Raw genomic sequence first — 16,016 nt, 5'->3', positions numbered from 1 at the left:
GGCATGGGTGAAAAACTCCCGGGTTTCTGTTCATGGCTGCAAAACAGTAGATGCTGCTGCTGTTGCTATGTTTGATTTACAGAAATGCAAAGTACTTCCATTTTATATGCTTCCATCTTCTTTTAAAAAATTAATTTGCCTACAGTAAAAAGGTAACCGGTTTTAGGCTTTTTACAGGGATTTTTTTTTTTACAAAAATATAGTGTTGAGGCCATATTTGACTTGAAAGTGTACCAGTGAAAACAAGGATGTTCAGAAAAGAAACTGATGGCTAGTGGTGACTCAGGAGAATGGAGTATGCTGCATTTCCAACACTTCTTCGTCCATGCTATCCAGGACTCTTCTTCGCAGCTTAGATACAGCTGGGGGTGGGTGGGGGGGAGGAAGAGCAGAACTGCAACAGATTTTGAGCTTTATTTTTCATTGTAAACAGCCACTCTTTAGTTATAATGGTTCTAAGCAAAATTTCACAGATCCGTCAAACGTAATCTATGCAGAAATGCCTGAGTATGCAGAGAAAAGTGGAACAACTGTTGTGAGGGGTGAATTTACCTCCCTTGCGTCAGTGAAGATGCCCAAGGAAAACGCTTTGAAAATGTCACCAGCGTTCAGGTAAGAAAGCTGAGGGAGGGAGTGAGAGCTGCTCCGTCTGTGTAGGTAACGTTATTGTAGGACGCGTGTGGGTTGTTTTGGGGGCTGTCAATGCTAATTTTTTCCTTTCAGCAAATTGCCCAGCAGATCCAAGGAGAAACAAGCTTCAGAAACCAGTGTAGACTGTGGACAAATGTCTCTGAGCATCTGCTCAGCCATTCTGGTCACTTACGTAGAAGGAACCTGCAGAAAAAACATCGCTTTTCTTTCAGAAGTTGATACCTCCCCCTTGTTAGAGGTCTCAGCAAAAAATAACAACAAAGAGTATCACAGGCTTAAAGAATGGTGTCATATTCCTCCCTGGCTCAGAGCTGATGTTGCCCCAAGAACCATGAGGGGAAGGTTACCCTTTGCCAGAGGTTGTGTAACCTGCAGTTACCCTGCACAGCTCCAATTTCAATGCAGGGGAGGTTTGCCCAGCTCCATCACTGTGATGATGTCGGATAACAGTAGCATTTGCGGCCTAGCTAGTGCCTAAAGGGCCTTGATTTCCCTTCCCTGCCCTTCCCTTCCCCCCCCACCATGAATCCATACCTGCCTTTAATATTTCCATAAAAGCAACTATATTTGATTGTGGCAATCAACATTTTTGCTAACCATCAAACTACAAATATTGGATTTCGCTCTCATCTGGCTGTTTAGCATTCTAAGCAGGTATTTTGCTCTAAGTGAGCCCGTTTCAATCCAGAAATTATCATTCAGGATCACACCGTTCTCTGGAAGAGCTAAAATTAAATTAATACATTTTTCTTCTACCAGGAAAGGTTTGTGAAGTAACACTGAAAGCACAGTATGTCAACAGCTGACATTCAAGACTGGAAAAAAACAGGATTCATGTCGTCAGTTAAGGATCTGGTGCAGCAGAAAGGCTGCAGCAGGACTTTTTTGCAGGTATTCTTTGAGGTATTCTCTCTCCAATTTTATTTTTTCCATAAAGTTGCTCTTTAGATCTCAGGAAACATATGGACCATTATTTAGGGGTTTGGTCTAATCTGCTGAGGTCTCAAGGAGCAAATGCACAGTGGAGACACTGTAGGGAGTTAATAAGGTCTTCTCCAAGTAGGGAAGAAAGGTGGAAAAGGGGAAAAAGAGGGTTAAAAATCTGCAGAAACGTTGGCAAACTTTGTATATATTTTTATCTGCAGATCGTTGTGAGCGTAACACTATAAAACGCACAAAGTACCTTCCTGCATCCCCTGTTTTGCAGATGCACTCATAAGTAAGTGAGGGTACATGTATGCCTGCAGCATTACCCCTACAAGAACTCATTAATATCGTGGAGTCTGTCTAGGCGCTCCTGCAGCAGTTGTAATCATATCCCCCAGAGAGCAGAGAGACCCAGCCTGAAGCCTCAAAGAAAGTGAGGTTTGATTTTAAGAAGCTTTAGAAACCTACACCTCCCACTGATGAAAATGAGAACTGCAGGCCCTGGGAATCCCCATCCTAAGGCCTTCCATTTTCTCTCCTGCAAGAAACTGATTTGCAAGGATATTAGCAACAGACAGGCCTTTTGATTCTGTAATACCTCCTTCCTATGACTTACTCAGCAGCTTGTAGCAGCCGTAGGAGAAAAACAATTATGTGATCATCCTTCATGGGGAAATACTGAAAAATGGGAGGGATTTGGAAATAAAAAAGACTTTACAAACCGGACCAGACAGGAAAAAAATCTATTTGTATCTACCTAAGAGAAAGACTTTTTCCTCAAGGTCTTGTAAATATTTCTGGCCATACTTTTATATGAATCCCCTAAAAATGCACCTGAGCATAAATATGTCTCTTTCCATGTATTGCTATCAACGTAAAAAACAATATAGCCAATCCTGGGAGAAGAAAGAGTAAAAAAGGTGGAATATAATTACCTTACAATTCTCCGAGTCATCTGCAAACTATTTCTCAGAGGTGCAAATGCCTCACAGTTCCTTTTGACTTGAGCCAGAGCTATGGATGTTCAGCACATTTCGCAGTGGATCATAAAGTGGATGCTCTTGGTCCTTTGGTTTTGTAAGAAATGTTTATAAATAAAGGTAAGAATGTAAACTCCAAAAACGATCAGAGGTAGGTTTGTCACTGTTTGTATCCATATTGAATATATTATATAGCTGATGAATAGTTAAAAAACAAATAAATTAACCTCCTAAGTTGTTTATAGGCAGCTTTACACGGTCATATAGATTTTTTAAGTATGTATTTTGTGCCATAGCATCATTGCCCTTTTATAGCGTCAGGTGCTAAGAAAGGTCTCCCTCAAGTGTTATTAGTTGGAAAAACTATCTGAAAAAGAAGCAGCCTTTATGTTGTGTTTTTCAAATATGTAACTTTTCTGCCTAGAATAAAACAGTGAAATACTTTCTCATTTTCTCTTCTGTTGTGAGACAGGAAATTTGCTGAACTGGTCCGAGAATCCCTCAAGAAGAGGTAAAAGAAAGTTAATCTAGTGTATAAGACACTGGGGTCAGGTTTATTTTTGGTGTAACTCTACAGAAGTCAGAATATAGTCCATCAGGAGAGGGATCTGGACATAGATGTGTGTTTAGATAAAATATTTTAAAAGCAGCAAAGCTGAGTTCACTGGGCTTTCCACATCCAAAGAGAAGATACAAAATAGGAATATATTTTGCCCTGTGAGACTGAAAATCATTGATAGAAGCTGTTTGGCCATGTGGCAAAATGGTGTAAAAGATGTATGTTAGTTTATATACTGTGGGCCTGCCCTGTCAATCAAGAAAGATTGGGAACAGGTTTCTAAAGCAATAAAGCGAAGACTGGGTGCAAGTGTCTTAATGCATAGATTATCTTGCTTTAAAATACTGTGTGCTGCTGCTTTCACATGTGTGTGAGTATGGTATTCCCACAGATAAAACAGACGTGGAAAACGGCAGAACTCCAGTAATTCACATCAGCAGTTGAGGGCAGGGCTGGTGAAACTTGAAACCAAATGTTACCTATTCTTTCAGTGGATAGACCCCAAAAGCAGAGAGGTACTGCTTTTAAGTACTTTAAAGTTCCGTAGATCTTTTTCTCCAAGGAGTTTGGGAGGTTCAAGGACATTAAGGTGGGAACTTCTGTCATATCCTAATAAAATGGGTAAGACCATCCTTGCAGATTTCAACAGAAATTGTGGGCACTTCAGTTTCTTGGTGCTCTTGTAGGCACTAAGAAAGTGAGACTGCAGAAACCAGAGACTGCTTCTGAAAATTCAGTTGTGTGCATCTCCACCAAGGGTTTGATAGCAAGTCTTCCGCAGAGGCAAAATTAAAACATACAATTGCACAGTCAGTCTTGTTCTGTAAACTGGAGATGTCTGGTTATCTGCAGACCTGACCTGGTCCATGGAACAAATCCATATAGCCCAGTAAAAACTTGACTGACTATATCACGCAATCCAGCCCCTGAATAAAAAGCAATCATATGGTCTGTCCCCTCGTCTGCCAAGAGGTCAGACGACCTTGATCTAAGTCATACAGAAGTAAACTGTAGGTTGCCTTACAGGGATCCAACAATTCAGCTAATGTTAGTCTCTTTTCTGAAGAGTACTTTCTTGGTCATTTTCCTGTATTTACCTTTTTAGTTCTCATCATTCTGTTTAATTTATTCCCATTGTCAATGAGACACAATTTTTGCTGTGTAACTATCCCTAAGCTTAGTGGATACCTAGGTTTCTGCGACTCAAAGGGGACTGAATAAGAACACTGTATTCTTTACTGTAGCACTATACATTTATGAGATTCTATGTATTCTCACATAGCGACATGTATTTACTGCATGCATGTAGATCATTTAGCAGCAAGTCGCTTAGTAAGTGAAAAGGAGGTGTTCCTTGCAGAAAAAGAACTTTCTTGTCAGGACCTGGGAGGTAAAGCTCTGTGTACCAATGCTCAGTGAGCACAGAGCTCAGACGCGCTGTTTAGCTGCCACACTAAAGCAAATAAGAAGAATCCTAGCCCCGTTTCCTGTGCTGTTGACTTACACCCCTGTGCATGACCTTCAAACTGAATGGTGTGATTAGCTAAATCTAGAGCCTTCTGTTCTGGGTTCAATGAAACCATCTCTAGTAGGTATGATAACTACTTCTGATGCATAAAGACATCTCTGAAGATCAACCTTTGGAATGTAGGTTGATAAAAACAGCAGATGTTTTCGCTTTACAGCTAGTTTTACAACCTTAATTCTGTCTTTTGGGTGTCTAGCTAATACGGGGACTAGCTGGGCATCTGTAAAACTGTATGTTAACCCCCTCTCTCACCACTGCAAACTAGTCAGACTGGTATTTTCTATAATAGCACAATTACAGGAGCAAAAAGGATCAATTATGCAAAACGATTTGAAATAGACTCCAAATATGTTTTCCACTCCATGTATGTATTCCCTGGGATGATACTTAAGCTTTAATGCTTAACAGGAGAGCATCTTGTCTGTGTGCAGATGGCTGTGACTGCCTGGATAAAGGACTCTGGGCATTAACACAGCCAGTCATTGATTAATACAGATAGTCATCTCCAAACTGATTACTGTAAAATCAGGGCAGTATGAAAAGGCCCAAAGTAAAAGTCAACATAAGCTGCTGTGTTGAAAAGTATTAATGATAACTGTTTATCACCAAGGATTGCACTCAGCTTGCAATACTTTTAGCTAAAAATCAATCCTGCAGCCTTTAATGATCCAAGCAGTCTTTATTGGTGTGAATAATAAGGCTATTTATACAGTAATTATTGCAGGATGGATTCTCCAGAGCAGCAGAAATACATCTTTACCCTTGCTAGGTTTAGTATAAGAAGAAATGACAATCACAGTTTTTTTTCATGCAGCGGTCACGTGTATTGGACACACACTTAAACATTAATTCACTACTTTCAGAAAACAGGTGCCACTGGAAAGATTTTGCCGCAAACTCTAACCAAAAGAAAAAAACCAAAACCCAAACAAAATAAAAATCAGATGGACCAGCTAGAAAAGTAATCTCAATCTACCACACAGAATAACATAGCAAAAATCCCTGTTTGCTTTCTTCCAGGTTCTCGTGGCAGGTTCGCCCAGACGTGAGCACAGCAAAAGGCCAAAGGTTGGGTTGCTGCGTTGGGTGTTTTTTTTTTTTTTTTCTCCTCTTTTCCCCGCCTCCTCGACGAGACAGGTACCAAAGATTCCCTTGGACTGTTTAAAAAAAAAAAAACAAAAAGAAAAAGAAAAAAAGAAAGCAAAACCGTAGCCCCGGCCCCAGGCGTTTATTCCGCTCGCGCAGCCCTGGGCGGCCGGGGCCGGCGCTGCCTCCCGCCGCGGGAAGATGGAGGTTGTGGCGGCGGCGGGGCGGGGCAGGGGCGGGCAGGGCAGCAGCGGGTTTCGGAGGTGGGGTTTGGGAACCTCCTCCGCCGGCTGCCGCTCGCCCTGACCCCGGGGGGAAGGAGGAGGAGGAGGAGGAGGAGGAAGGGGGGGGGATCGGCTCAGTGAATGAATGGGCGGCCGCGGCGGCGGCTCCCCTGCTCAATGGCTGCTAGGCTGATACGCACCAGCCGCGCAGCCCCTGCCTCCCTCGCCCTCCCGTGTTTTGTCTCAGGCTCGCCCCGCTCGGGGCTCCCCAGACATGTTCAACCAGCAGCAGTTCCAGCAGCAGCTGCTGCAGCTCCAGCACCTCCTCCAGCAGCAGCAGCAGCAGCACCACCACCACCCCCCGGCGCAGCAGGGAGGCCGGTAAGCGTCGCTACGCGAGGCCGGGGATCGCGGGCCTGGCCCCGGGGGACCCGCTGCCCTCCGCCTCCCTCCGGGCCCTCCTCGCCCCGCGGGGGCCGGGCCGTGCCCGCCCTTCCCCGGCGGGGAAGGCGACAAAGGGAGGCGGGGGCCTGCGGGCCTGGGGCGGGAGGGACGCGGGGCGGCGGCGCCGAGGGGGGCCGGAGGCCGCGAGGGGGAGAAGGGGAAGGGGCGGCGGCGGCGGGCAGGGCCCCCCCTGCGCCCCCCGGCCGCGGGGCTGCGCGCTGACGCGGGGTGAAAGCGCCGCTGCCGCCTCGGGGAGCTGCGTCCGCGTCCCTGCTCGGCGCGGCAGCGCCCCGGGGCGGCCCCTCTCCGCGGCGTCGGGGCGGGTCGCCGGGAGTAAGGTGCCACAAAGTCAAGTGTCTTCCCTCAGGGCGGATGAGAGGGCTCGGACGGCACCCAGGCGGCCGGGGGGCGGGGGGGGGGGGCGTGTAAACGCCGAGCGGGAGTTCAGCGGAAAATGCCCTTTTCTGCCGAGATGTACGTACCCATCTCACCGGACCGCATCGAACAGGGGCCCAGACTTGGTTATATTGCAGTGATTGAACTTCCTTTCAGGGTTTATTTTATTTTATTTTATTGTTATTATTATTCTTTTGCTGCGTCTCCCCCTCACGATGAGATTACTGGATGCTGCTCAGGCAACTTACTTCTGCAGCGAGGATGTGACTGAGGGCTGCTAGGAGGAGGGGGCCTCTGGGCGGTTCGTGTTTCGGTAAAAGAAAATGACATCGGCAAGACATAAAAGAGCAAATAAACAATGTTTTTCCAAAACGTACAAGAGAGCAAACAACTTCTTATCTCAGAACAGATGTCCGTGATGAGCTGAGCTATGTACAACGGATAGAAAATCCCTGAAACGATGTGTTTATTTACTGTTACTGTTCTCTCTAAAGCCTTATGCTCTGGAAATTCAAAGCAGTGGGACGTGAATTTAAGAAGAAAGTTGATTCCTTATTCAGTGGTGATAGTATTTATTTATATAAAGAATAGGTTTTTGAGGTAAAAGTGGGACTCTTTCTGGTCTGCTGGAAATACAAATCTCTCTGAAATCTTTCCTCCATTTTTATACCGTATGCAAAGTTGCCCTTATACTGAAAACGTTAGTATGGGGTCAAGTAAGAGACAGCATGGATGCTTCTTATACCTTTAGAAGTATGGCTTTTCTGGAATAAATTGCTTAGCTCTGGGACTGGAATAATCTAGAGCCATTTAGTGAAGTTTATCTGCTATAAATACTGTTAAAAGTGCCTCTTTTTTTTTTTTTTTGTCAGCATGGATATTTTGATCCATGTTTGTACCTTTTTACAGCCCTGACGGATTTAGCTTTGTCAGCGGTAGTTTTTAGAGGTAGGCCTGACCTTGTAATCGCCTGGAGAAATGCATGCCAGTTTCTTCAGGCTTTTCTCTCATGTCTGCTCCACCCTCTTTAGGACTGGAGAGTCCCTTTCAGCTCATTTCTTCCTCCTTATGTTTTAAATATGAGGGCCTTGCTTTATTTTACTGTTCTGTACTTGCAGTTAGGGGGCACCATTTGCAGCTATGACCTGTCTGACTCTGTGTGGGAGGTGTACATTTTGGAAAATGTGCTTTAGGCTATTGAGAAAACTCTCCGTTTTTTAGAACTTTTTTTTTTTTTTGGTTTATTTGTTAAATGTAGTTGTTGATCTGGATCACTAGTTTTTACTGATGAGCTGCTGCATAATTCTGGAGATCTGCCGTCAGCTCCTGAGCTTTTTTTATGCTGCTTGACAGGTTTTATGTGGGCTTGGTGCTGAGGAGTTCTCTCTGACCTCAAATTCCTTGATAGACAATCTGTCAGCTTTGGAAATTCCAGGAGTGTGGAAGAAAGAGGATACAGTGTTGGTGTACAGTATCTTTTAATGCATGTATATGAGCATTTCAGCTGTTCTTTGCTCCTGTTTTATACTTGTTCGGTGCCTGAAATTGAAGGGTAGTTTTTACTGGATTGTTATGATTAATGCCTTCTTTTCCAGGGGTTTACCACCACCGCAACAGCAGCAGATGCTGAGCTTACGGGCAGCGAATCAACCATCACTACTCAATGCCAATCCTATGCTTCAGCGGGCCTTACTCATGCAACAGATGCAAGGTACTGTCGTTATGGGAGACGCTTACTTATTGCAGCTATTTAATCACCCTTCGTGGACTGAAACCGTAGTATGCTATTTCTTACTGAAGCAGTGCGGTCCTTGTATTTGGCAGTCCTGTTTTGTCCTTTTTTCCTCTTCAAATTTGTCAGTAGTCCACAACATAGAGGTTCTTCAGCTGTTGAAAATGCCATGTGCCCAAGTGTTCACGATTAAAAACGGAAGTAGAAGCTATCAGTTTAGATGCTAAATAACTGTGTTGGAAAAGCCTTCCCCTTTAGAACTGGTGATGGAGAGAGTATTTTTCACTGAATGTATTTAGATAAAATAGATTTGCATTGCTTATTTGTCTTGCTCAGGTGGGAGAGTTAAATAACTTCTTTTGTTGTCTGTTACATATACGCTAAAGTTCTTTGCAGAAGGACGCACTGGCCTTTGTCTAAGCCTAGTGAAGTACGAACAAACAAAGTATATCACGATGAAAAAAGGTTTGGGTTTCAGTTGTCTTGTGAAATTTTGGTTGCCTCAAATGACTATCAGTTTGTATGGCAGATAATGTCCCTGTTCTTCTATCATTATATTTTCACAGCAAGTAAAATTTTGCTGGATTTGATATGCTTTCAAAACAAATTTATGAAGCTGCCATAATAGTATGCTAACATAAAGGTATTGAGAATAAAGCTAGGAGTTGGGATTTTTTTTTTCAGTTGTATTTTCACCCAATAGCTCTTTTCAACAGAAAAAATCAGTACCTGGGATAGTTTTAAATTGCCTAGGCTAGATGAATGACTAGAATTTTTTTGTCTTGCTTATGAATCATGCCCAGATGTGAACACAATAGGTTTATTCTGGATATTGTTAACTTGCCTTTTGTTCTCTCTTGCCCGTTTAGTGAGAGGGCTCTCTAGTGACTCCCTCCAGTGGCTCTCTACAGATCTCTCTCAGGTTGTAGGGAAACCGGCAGTGATTAAAGGACAAGCCACATTCTGAAGATTAACATGTGTATTTGTGTCAGGAAAAAGTTTGAATCCACTTTAGTCAGTCATATTTCTTTCGGATACCTTTGATGTTAGCGTAGTCTGACCTTTTCTCTAAAGGAAAATTTTCATTGAGAAGTTGTATGGGAATAGTGTGCCAAGGACCTGAGGCAAATCAGATATGTCAGCAGGACAAGGTATATTGATGACCGCTCTACCGCACTCTCATTTAGTGTTGTTTCTTTTCCTTTTCACCTTTACTTGCTACATTGAGTTGTGACTTCTCTTTTAATAATCTACATCAACTAGCCACGAGTAATATGTACTATAGTCACAGTGTTCACTACGGCCCTTCTTGGGTCACTCAGGTTTGGGTTACGTGTAAGAATATCTGATGCTGTAGTATTTCTGTACATAAGAAACACCAGCATAAATAATTCAGTGACTGCACATAGTTTCAGCAGTGGGAATAGATAAAAATAAATACTCTTCAATTGAAATGGATGTACAGTTTTCAAAGGTACTAAACCAGGAGCAGGAGATAATTTCTTGCTAAATACATATTTTAATACAGTTGCATCTTTTTACAATAAGAGACTACTTGTGATAAGTAATAAGAGGTTGTCTTGTTTTTAAAGACAAGCATAGAGGGAGTACTTCCTATTGTGTTGCAGCCTTTAAACAGTATAGCTTGGGTTTTCAGATTTTGGGTGCTGGTCTCTAAACCTCTCTGGCCTGATTTTAACAGCTGCTAACAAATAGGGTTTGCACTAATTTGAGAGAAATAAAAAAATAAGGGTATAAATGCAGGTTTCCAGAACGATGGACAGCTGCTGAGGATGTGGCTGAGGCATCTGTGTACCTCCATTCCTTCATCCCTGAAATGCGGATGGTAAGGAATGCCTTCCTAAAAAAATGTTGCGACTTAGTTAATAGTCTGTAGATGCTGAAGAGAACTGTTCAGAAAGCAGACCATTATAATTGGAAATGGCAGCGTCTCAAGTGTCTTGAGTTTAGGCTGACATGTTGAGCTTGCATGACAACCGGGTGGCAGAGAGGACTGTGAAATCTCGTGTTTGAAAAGTCCAGTGTTGTTTTAAATGAAAGGTTGTCGCTGGCACGTGTTAAATAGCGTCCATACCATGGCCTGAGCTGCCAGCTGCACAAATGTGGGATGACTTTTTCCTTTCTGCAGAGAATTTCTGTAAAACGAGACCTTGTTTTGTTGCGAACACAAGCACTAGTGTGCTCAGATTAAATAATTGCTCTAATGCTCTTAGTCTGCAGTGACAAACAATTAAATAGCCTAATGCATAGTAATAGTAACTATGACATGAGATTGCTGGATGGGGGCAAAAAGGTGTAAAGCATCGAGTGCTCATGAGTGTCCAGCAAAGTAGTGTCATGTGTGGAGGAGCTGCACGCTGCAGGGTAGTGATGTACCATGTGTTTGCATTTGTAGGAAACTTGCGTGGATTTAACATGACAGCCCCAGCACTGCAGCAGTTTTTCCCTCAGGCTACAAGACATTCCCTCCTGGGGCCACCACCTGTTGGGGTCTCATTGAAGCCGACACGGCTGGGCTTCCCCAGCCTTCCCTTCCAGCGGCAGAACCGGATTTTTCGCAAGGTGGGGTTGTGATTTCCAACTGTTTGGGAGCTTTGTGCTCCTCTTGCGCTTGCAGTAATTGACTGTATTGTAGATGAGAACAGAAGAGAAAGGAGAAAGCATTATAATGAAAACACCTTTAGCACCATGCTGCTGACACAGTCCTTCCCTAAGGTTCTTGTGGTCCATGTTTACATTTGTGATGCAAAGGTTTCTTGTTCCTTCCTGCCCAGGACTGAGAATTCCTCGTAGAAGAACTGTTTAGACCTAAAATAAAAGGAACCTTTAGAAGTACCTGCTTCAAAGTAATTAGAATAGAAGAAATCCTGGCTGAGTGCTTTGCTCTTTACTGCAGAGGCTAGAGTTCTGCCCCTTAGCCTTCCAGAGCAGCACCCACAAAGCCTTATTCTGCCTGGGAACTGACCTACCTGATGACGAATGCCTATTTAAGAGGTTGGGATTTCTCACTCCAGGCTGCTGTTCCCAATGACTTGCTACCATGGACAAGTCGCTCTGGCTCTTTGGGCTGTTTTACCTTTTTTAAGATCCGGATCATACCTATTCCTGCAGATGTCATAAAACTTAATTGCTGAATGCTTATAACGTTTTGGAGGAATCCTGACCGAACGCTGCTGTGTAGCAGCAGCATTTTTGGAATGCCAAAACTGCAACTTGTTTTTCCCCTTTTGACCTGCCTCTTCTCCCTTCCACTGTTAAGACCTCTTTTGTCCTGCATTGGTTCTTCAATTAGTTGACCGTCAGTCACTTCTCTCCTCTTAGATTAGCTTTCGCCTGTCCAATCCCATTCTGCCCAAGAAGCGTGCTGAATAAAGTAGCCTTCCACTCTTGGACTGTCCTTTCTCCAGAGTCAAAAGGAGGAGTAGTTATTTGGGGCTCTTCTTCCTCCTAGCCCAAGCACGTCTTGCCAGGGTCTTTCTGAAGTGACCCTGCTCTCTGTAGCAGCTGGGTCTTCTACAGGTGCTATTTAAAGCACCAAACAAATTAAAGGGGTGCATGCGGTCTGGAATCCAAGTGCATTGCTCTGTTCAGCTATGTAACTTGCTTGAAGCAAGAAAGTCCAACGTAAACCATCTATGTCCCCCTCCTCCCTTCTTCACCTTGTGCTGGATATCCCAAAGTAAGACTCTCTGGTGCTTTGGGCAATATGTTGAGTTTGAGGAAGGACAGAGGGCTGGTTGTGAGACTCTGCCCATTGCAGGATTTCCAGAGGGTCCCTGACAGGAAGCGGGAACTGGATCCAGGTTCTTCATCGCAGACTCAAGGTGATGAGAAAATGGAAATCCCAGAGGAAGTGCAAGCAGGGTCAGAGCAGAACAACTCCTCGCCATCCACAGGTAAGAGGGAGCCTGTAGTGAAACAAATGCTTTTAGGCATGATAAAGAAACTTCTCTTGGCTGTTCTTGCAGACTGGAGATGGCTTTAGTCTTACTCAGCTACCTTTCTCTGTAATTATAAATATATAAACTGCCTGTGGGGAGTCCTCCTTTGTGTGCTTCATGTATCCCTTTTACCTGGATTTTTTTTTTTTTTTTTTTTTTTTGGTAATAAACCAGCTCCATCTCTCTTGCATGTAAGCCTCTCAGAAGTCACTTGGACAGTGAGCCCCTTTCAAAATGGGGGGAGAAAAGAAAACTATCTTGAATGTAAAGCTTCCACATTTCCTTACTCAACATGCCATGGAGTCAAACACACATGAAGCAGAACCAGTTGCAGTCAACACGCTAAGGAAAAGATGAGTTGAAAGAGTACTTGTACTCCAGTTGTCAGAATGGAAACTATTGCCACTAAGTCTCTTTGCAGTGTCTGATACAATAAAGACATGGGAATGTGATCTCTGCCTGAAGAGTGCATAATCTAAAAACGCAGGCAAATGGTGAGGTTGTGACCAGTGAGCTATTTCTTCATATGCATTGGGGAAAACTACTTGATTACCGTCAGATTGATATCCTACCTTGGCGCATACTAACGTTCCAGCGGTCTTTGTTCTTGTCACCTAGGTATAGGACTAAGGCCACTTAGTAGAGGCAAACATAGATCTCTTCCTGGGCCCCGCCTCTTACAGTGACATCTGCAATAGACCTCTGTCTTTTAGGTCATTATTAATGTCTTGCGTTACCTAATCTTGTCACTGTCATTCTCAAAATCAGAATAATCAAATGTATAGTATTATTTGCTCTTAACATGCTTTTATTGGCATTGGCTATTCGGTTAGGGAACATACTTAAGGTGGCATGGTCTGCTTTGCTAAGGAGATCTCCTTCTGTATTCCTGCAGAGCCAAGAACTCCGACAGAATCTGTGTTGAACGTTGAGCCTGCAGCAAAGAGACTGAAGAGGTATTTATTGAAAGCAATATTGAAATTGTCACTAGCTTTAAAATTGTTGTCTAATTTTATTTTCCAGTAACTTGGGCAGTACTGTACTGGCCTGATACCTGGCACTTAAAAGGTATTTCAGATGTTCATGGACAACTCAAAATCTTACCGTGTTTGTTGAAATCTTGGGGGTTGTAGGGATCCCTCCTGTCAGTGACCCAACAATGGGAATGAAAAATAAGAGCTGCGTCTTGTAAGCATGTAACGTAATGGAGTGTGGCCATGTGTTCTCCTGCCTAGGTTCTTGTAAGAAGCAGGGAAGTTCTTTTCTGTTTTAATATATTTCCTTAATTTTCCTGCTCAAATGCTAAAAGAAAAGCGAGCAGGCAGGTATCAGCAGAGAGGAAAAGCTTTGGAATAGCAGGTTAAGGTGGGTTTGGGAGAGGGTCGTTTATTTTGAGGGATGAGAAGGGGAAGGGAATTAACACTCCTTAGTACTCAAGCCTCTCTCCATGAGAGTTGGGTTCTGTATCCCTTCTGAAAAGATTGTACTGCCAGTACCCCGACATTTTGGGTATAAATAAACAAAGGCACTGCTATTATCTGCAAGGGAGGCACAGCACGCAGGCATGCCGGCCATAGCAGGCCCATCTTGGCACTCCCTGCTTCTCTGACTGGTACAGGAAAGGACAGACAAGGCTGTATTGCCATCTAGCGGAAAGGGCCTGTTCCAAAGCTCTTCACGCCATCTGTAGGTGCTGCACCTCTCCCAGAACTGTCGCTGTTATGCTTGAGCAGTGGGAGAGGAGGAGGGAGGGAATGAAGATTTCTGGAGGCATTGATTTGAGGACTCTCCAACATATGTTAATGACTATGAGTCAGGACTCCTGGGTCCTCTTATCTTCCCTGTTAACAATTCACTGTGTGATTTCAGACAAGTTTCTTCACCTCTCTTTCTCATCTGTAGATTAGAGATTAATGGCTAGCTTTGGGGAGAATATTCCAGGATTACTTTGATGTTCAGATATTACCTTGATCATGTAAAACGTTAAAAATGATAAGTATTATGTGATCAGGGACCATTGTGAATTATGGATTCTGTGAATTAGCAAGAAAGTGAATATATTCCATTAAAGCTAAGTTGAATGCATCTGAGCATTTGCTTTGTTAATCTGTTTGCCAAAGCTAATTTCATTTTAATTACATTAATATTTAGTAGGGTATTAATCAAAGTCCTGTTATATACATTGAAAAAAGAATCACGTCTGAGGAATGACAGTTCTCACTGCAGCAATCCTGCTACTGGGAGAATCCTTTCCTAAGCAGCAGTTAGAGACTGCCAGATTTGCTGTATGTGTTATAGCTGGTATTTAATTAGAATAGATCCTTCCTTGGCTCTTTATGAAGTGTTTCAGTTTACTTACTATGATGGAGCTCTGAAAAAGATGGTTTACTGTTCTTGTATTGCCCTTCATAGATGAGAATAGGTCTCCTCCATCCACATCACGTATTTTTCTTTCTTGCTTCATCCTGTCATTTCACTTTGGCCAGGAATACCAGGTCCCTTCTTCATTTCAGGTTTTTCCCACTCCTGCCTTTTCTCCTATCTGCCATCTGTATGGCTGGAACAACATCCTCATTCCTGGGCAGAAAGCGCTCATCATCTTCAAATCCACCTTGAACACTCAGTTCTAGCATGGCCTGACAAGTATCCATATAATACCATTTCCTCCTTAGCTCCTGCTTGAGACGGGTTTTGCTCTCCTAGATCTGAGTTCTAGACTTCAGAATCTTGCCCTGGAGTGCTGTCACCATCTGTGTGTGGTATGGTGTTGAGCCTGCTGGCAGCACTTGACAAATTAACGTTAATGCCAGCCACTCTTGTTTTCTTCATGTTTGCACTGTCCAAACCCTGCTGCATATTTATAGCTGTGTAACCCAGTTACATTATCGCTTATCAATCTAATAAATTATGCGGTGCGTGTGGATCATTGGATTCAGTACCTGCACAGTCTGCCTTCTTTCCTGTGCAGAATGTGCTGCTCCCTCTTGGCAGAATACCACCAGCTGTTGGGATAGAGGGCTGGCCTGAGAGAAGACGTTCAGGCCGTGGTGAACAGTGCTAGTCCCGATGGAGAAATGGGGGATGGAGAAAGGTACTTCCACAGGGCAACCATTTATTCTTACCAGTCCCCTCAGGATCTTTTTTCTTCTTAGATCAGATCAGCAGTAACAAAGAAAACAAAGGAAACTCCTTTAATATATATCTTGTCCAGCCAAACTTCCCGCAGAAGCAAGACTGTGAGGGCTCTGGAATGAAACATGACTGATTCAAATACAGCAGCATGATTACAATGAAATCCCTGTAAGACATAACTAGGAACCTGTTTGGTTCTGACAGGTCTCTGTTCCTTTCTTCCAGCTATCCCTCATGCACGGAGCAGCCTGGAGTGATGTCCAGGTACTGCAATTTCCCTGCAGGTCACCAAGACAGGAATGAGCTCTCAGAGGTCTTACTGAGAATATTTCCTGTATGAGCTATTCCCCTTCATCTCTCATGCAGGAGAGGGCAGTGATCCAAAGAATGAGTTC

At 43.6% G+C, this 16,016-nt stretch overlaps 1 protein-coding gene and 1 long non-coding RNA gene across 3 annotated transcripts in view; both read left to right on the top strand.

The window, feature by feature from the left end:
- Positions 1–395: 395 nt before the first annotated feature.
- Positions 396–5,908, top strand: LOC138061760 (uncharacterized). The gene is made up of 4 exons (XR_011135671.1): positions 396–612; positions 1,411–1,542; positions 3,031–3,069; positions 5,666–5,908. It is a non-coding gene; the product is annotated as an uncharacterized lncRNA (long non-coding RNA).
- The window catches only part of CIZ1 (CDKN1A interacting zinc finger protein 1), a 20,070-nt gene continuing 9,956 nt past the window's right edge, over positions 5,903–16,016 (top strand). The window contains exons 1-5 of one of the 2 annotated variants that reach the window (XM_068915379.1): positions 5,903–6,336; positions 8,391–8,506; positions 10,944–11,110; positions 12,309–12,444; positions 13,385–13,445. In XM_068915379.1, coding sequence (XP_068771480.1) covers positions 6,230–6,336; positions 8,391–8,506; positions 10,944–11,110; positions 12,309–12,444; positions 13,385–13,445 — 587 coding nt within the window. In that variant the 5' untranslated portion in view covers positions 5,903–6,229. The remainder of the gene's footprint in view (positions 6,337–8,390; positions 8,507–10,943; positions 11,111–12,308; positions 12,445–13,384; positions 13,446–16,016) is intronic. The other variant, XM_068915380.1, reaches the window with a different exon arrangement.

Source organism: Struthio camelus, chromosome 20 (assembly GCF_040807025.1).
Source record: "Struthio camelus isolate bStrCam1 chromosome 20, bStrCam1.hap1, whole genome shotgun sequence".
In the NCBI taxonomy this organism is placed as follows: Eukaryota; Metazoa; Chordata; class Aves; order Struthioniformes; family Struthionidae; genus Struthio; species Struthio camelus.
This window is presented reverse-complemented; position numbering and strand designations above follow the sequence as displayed.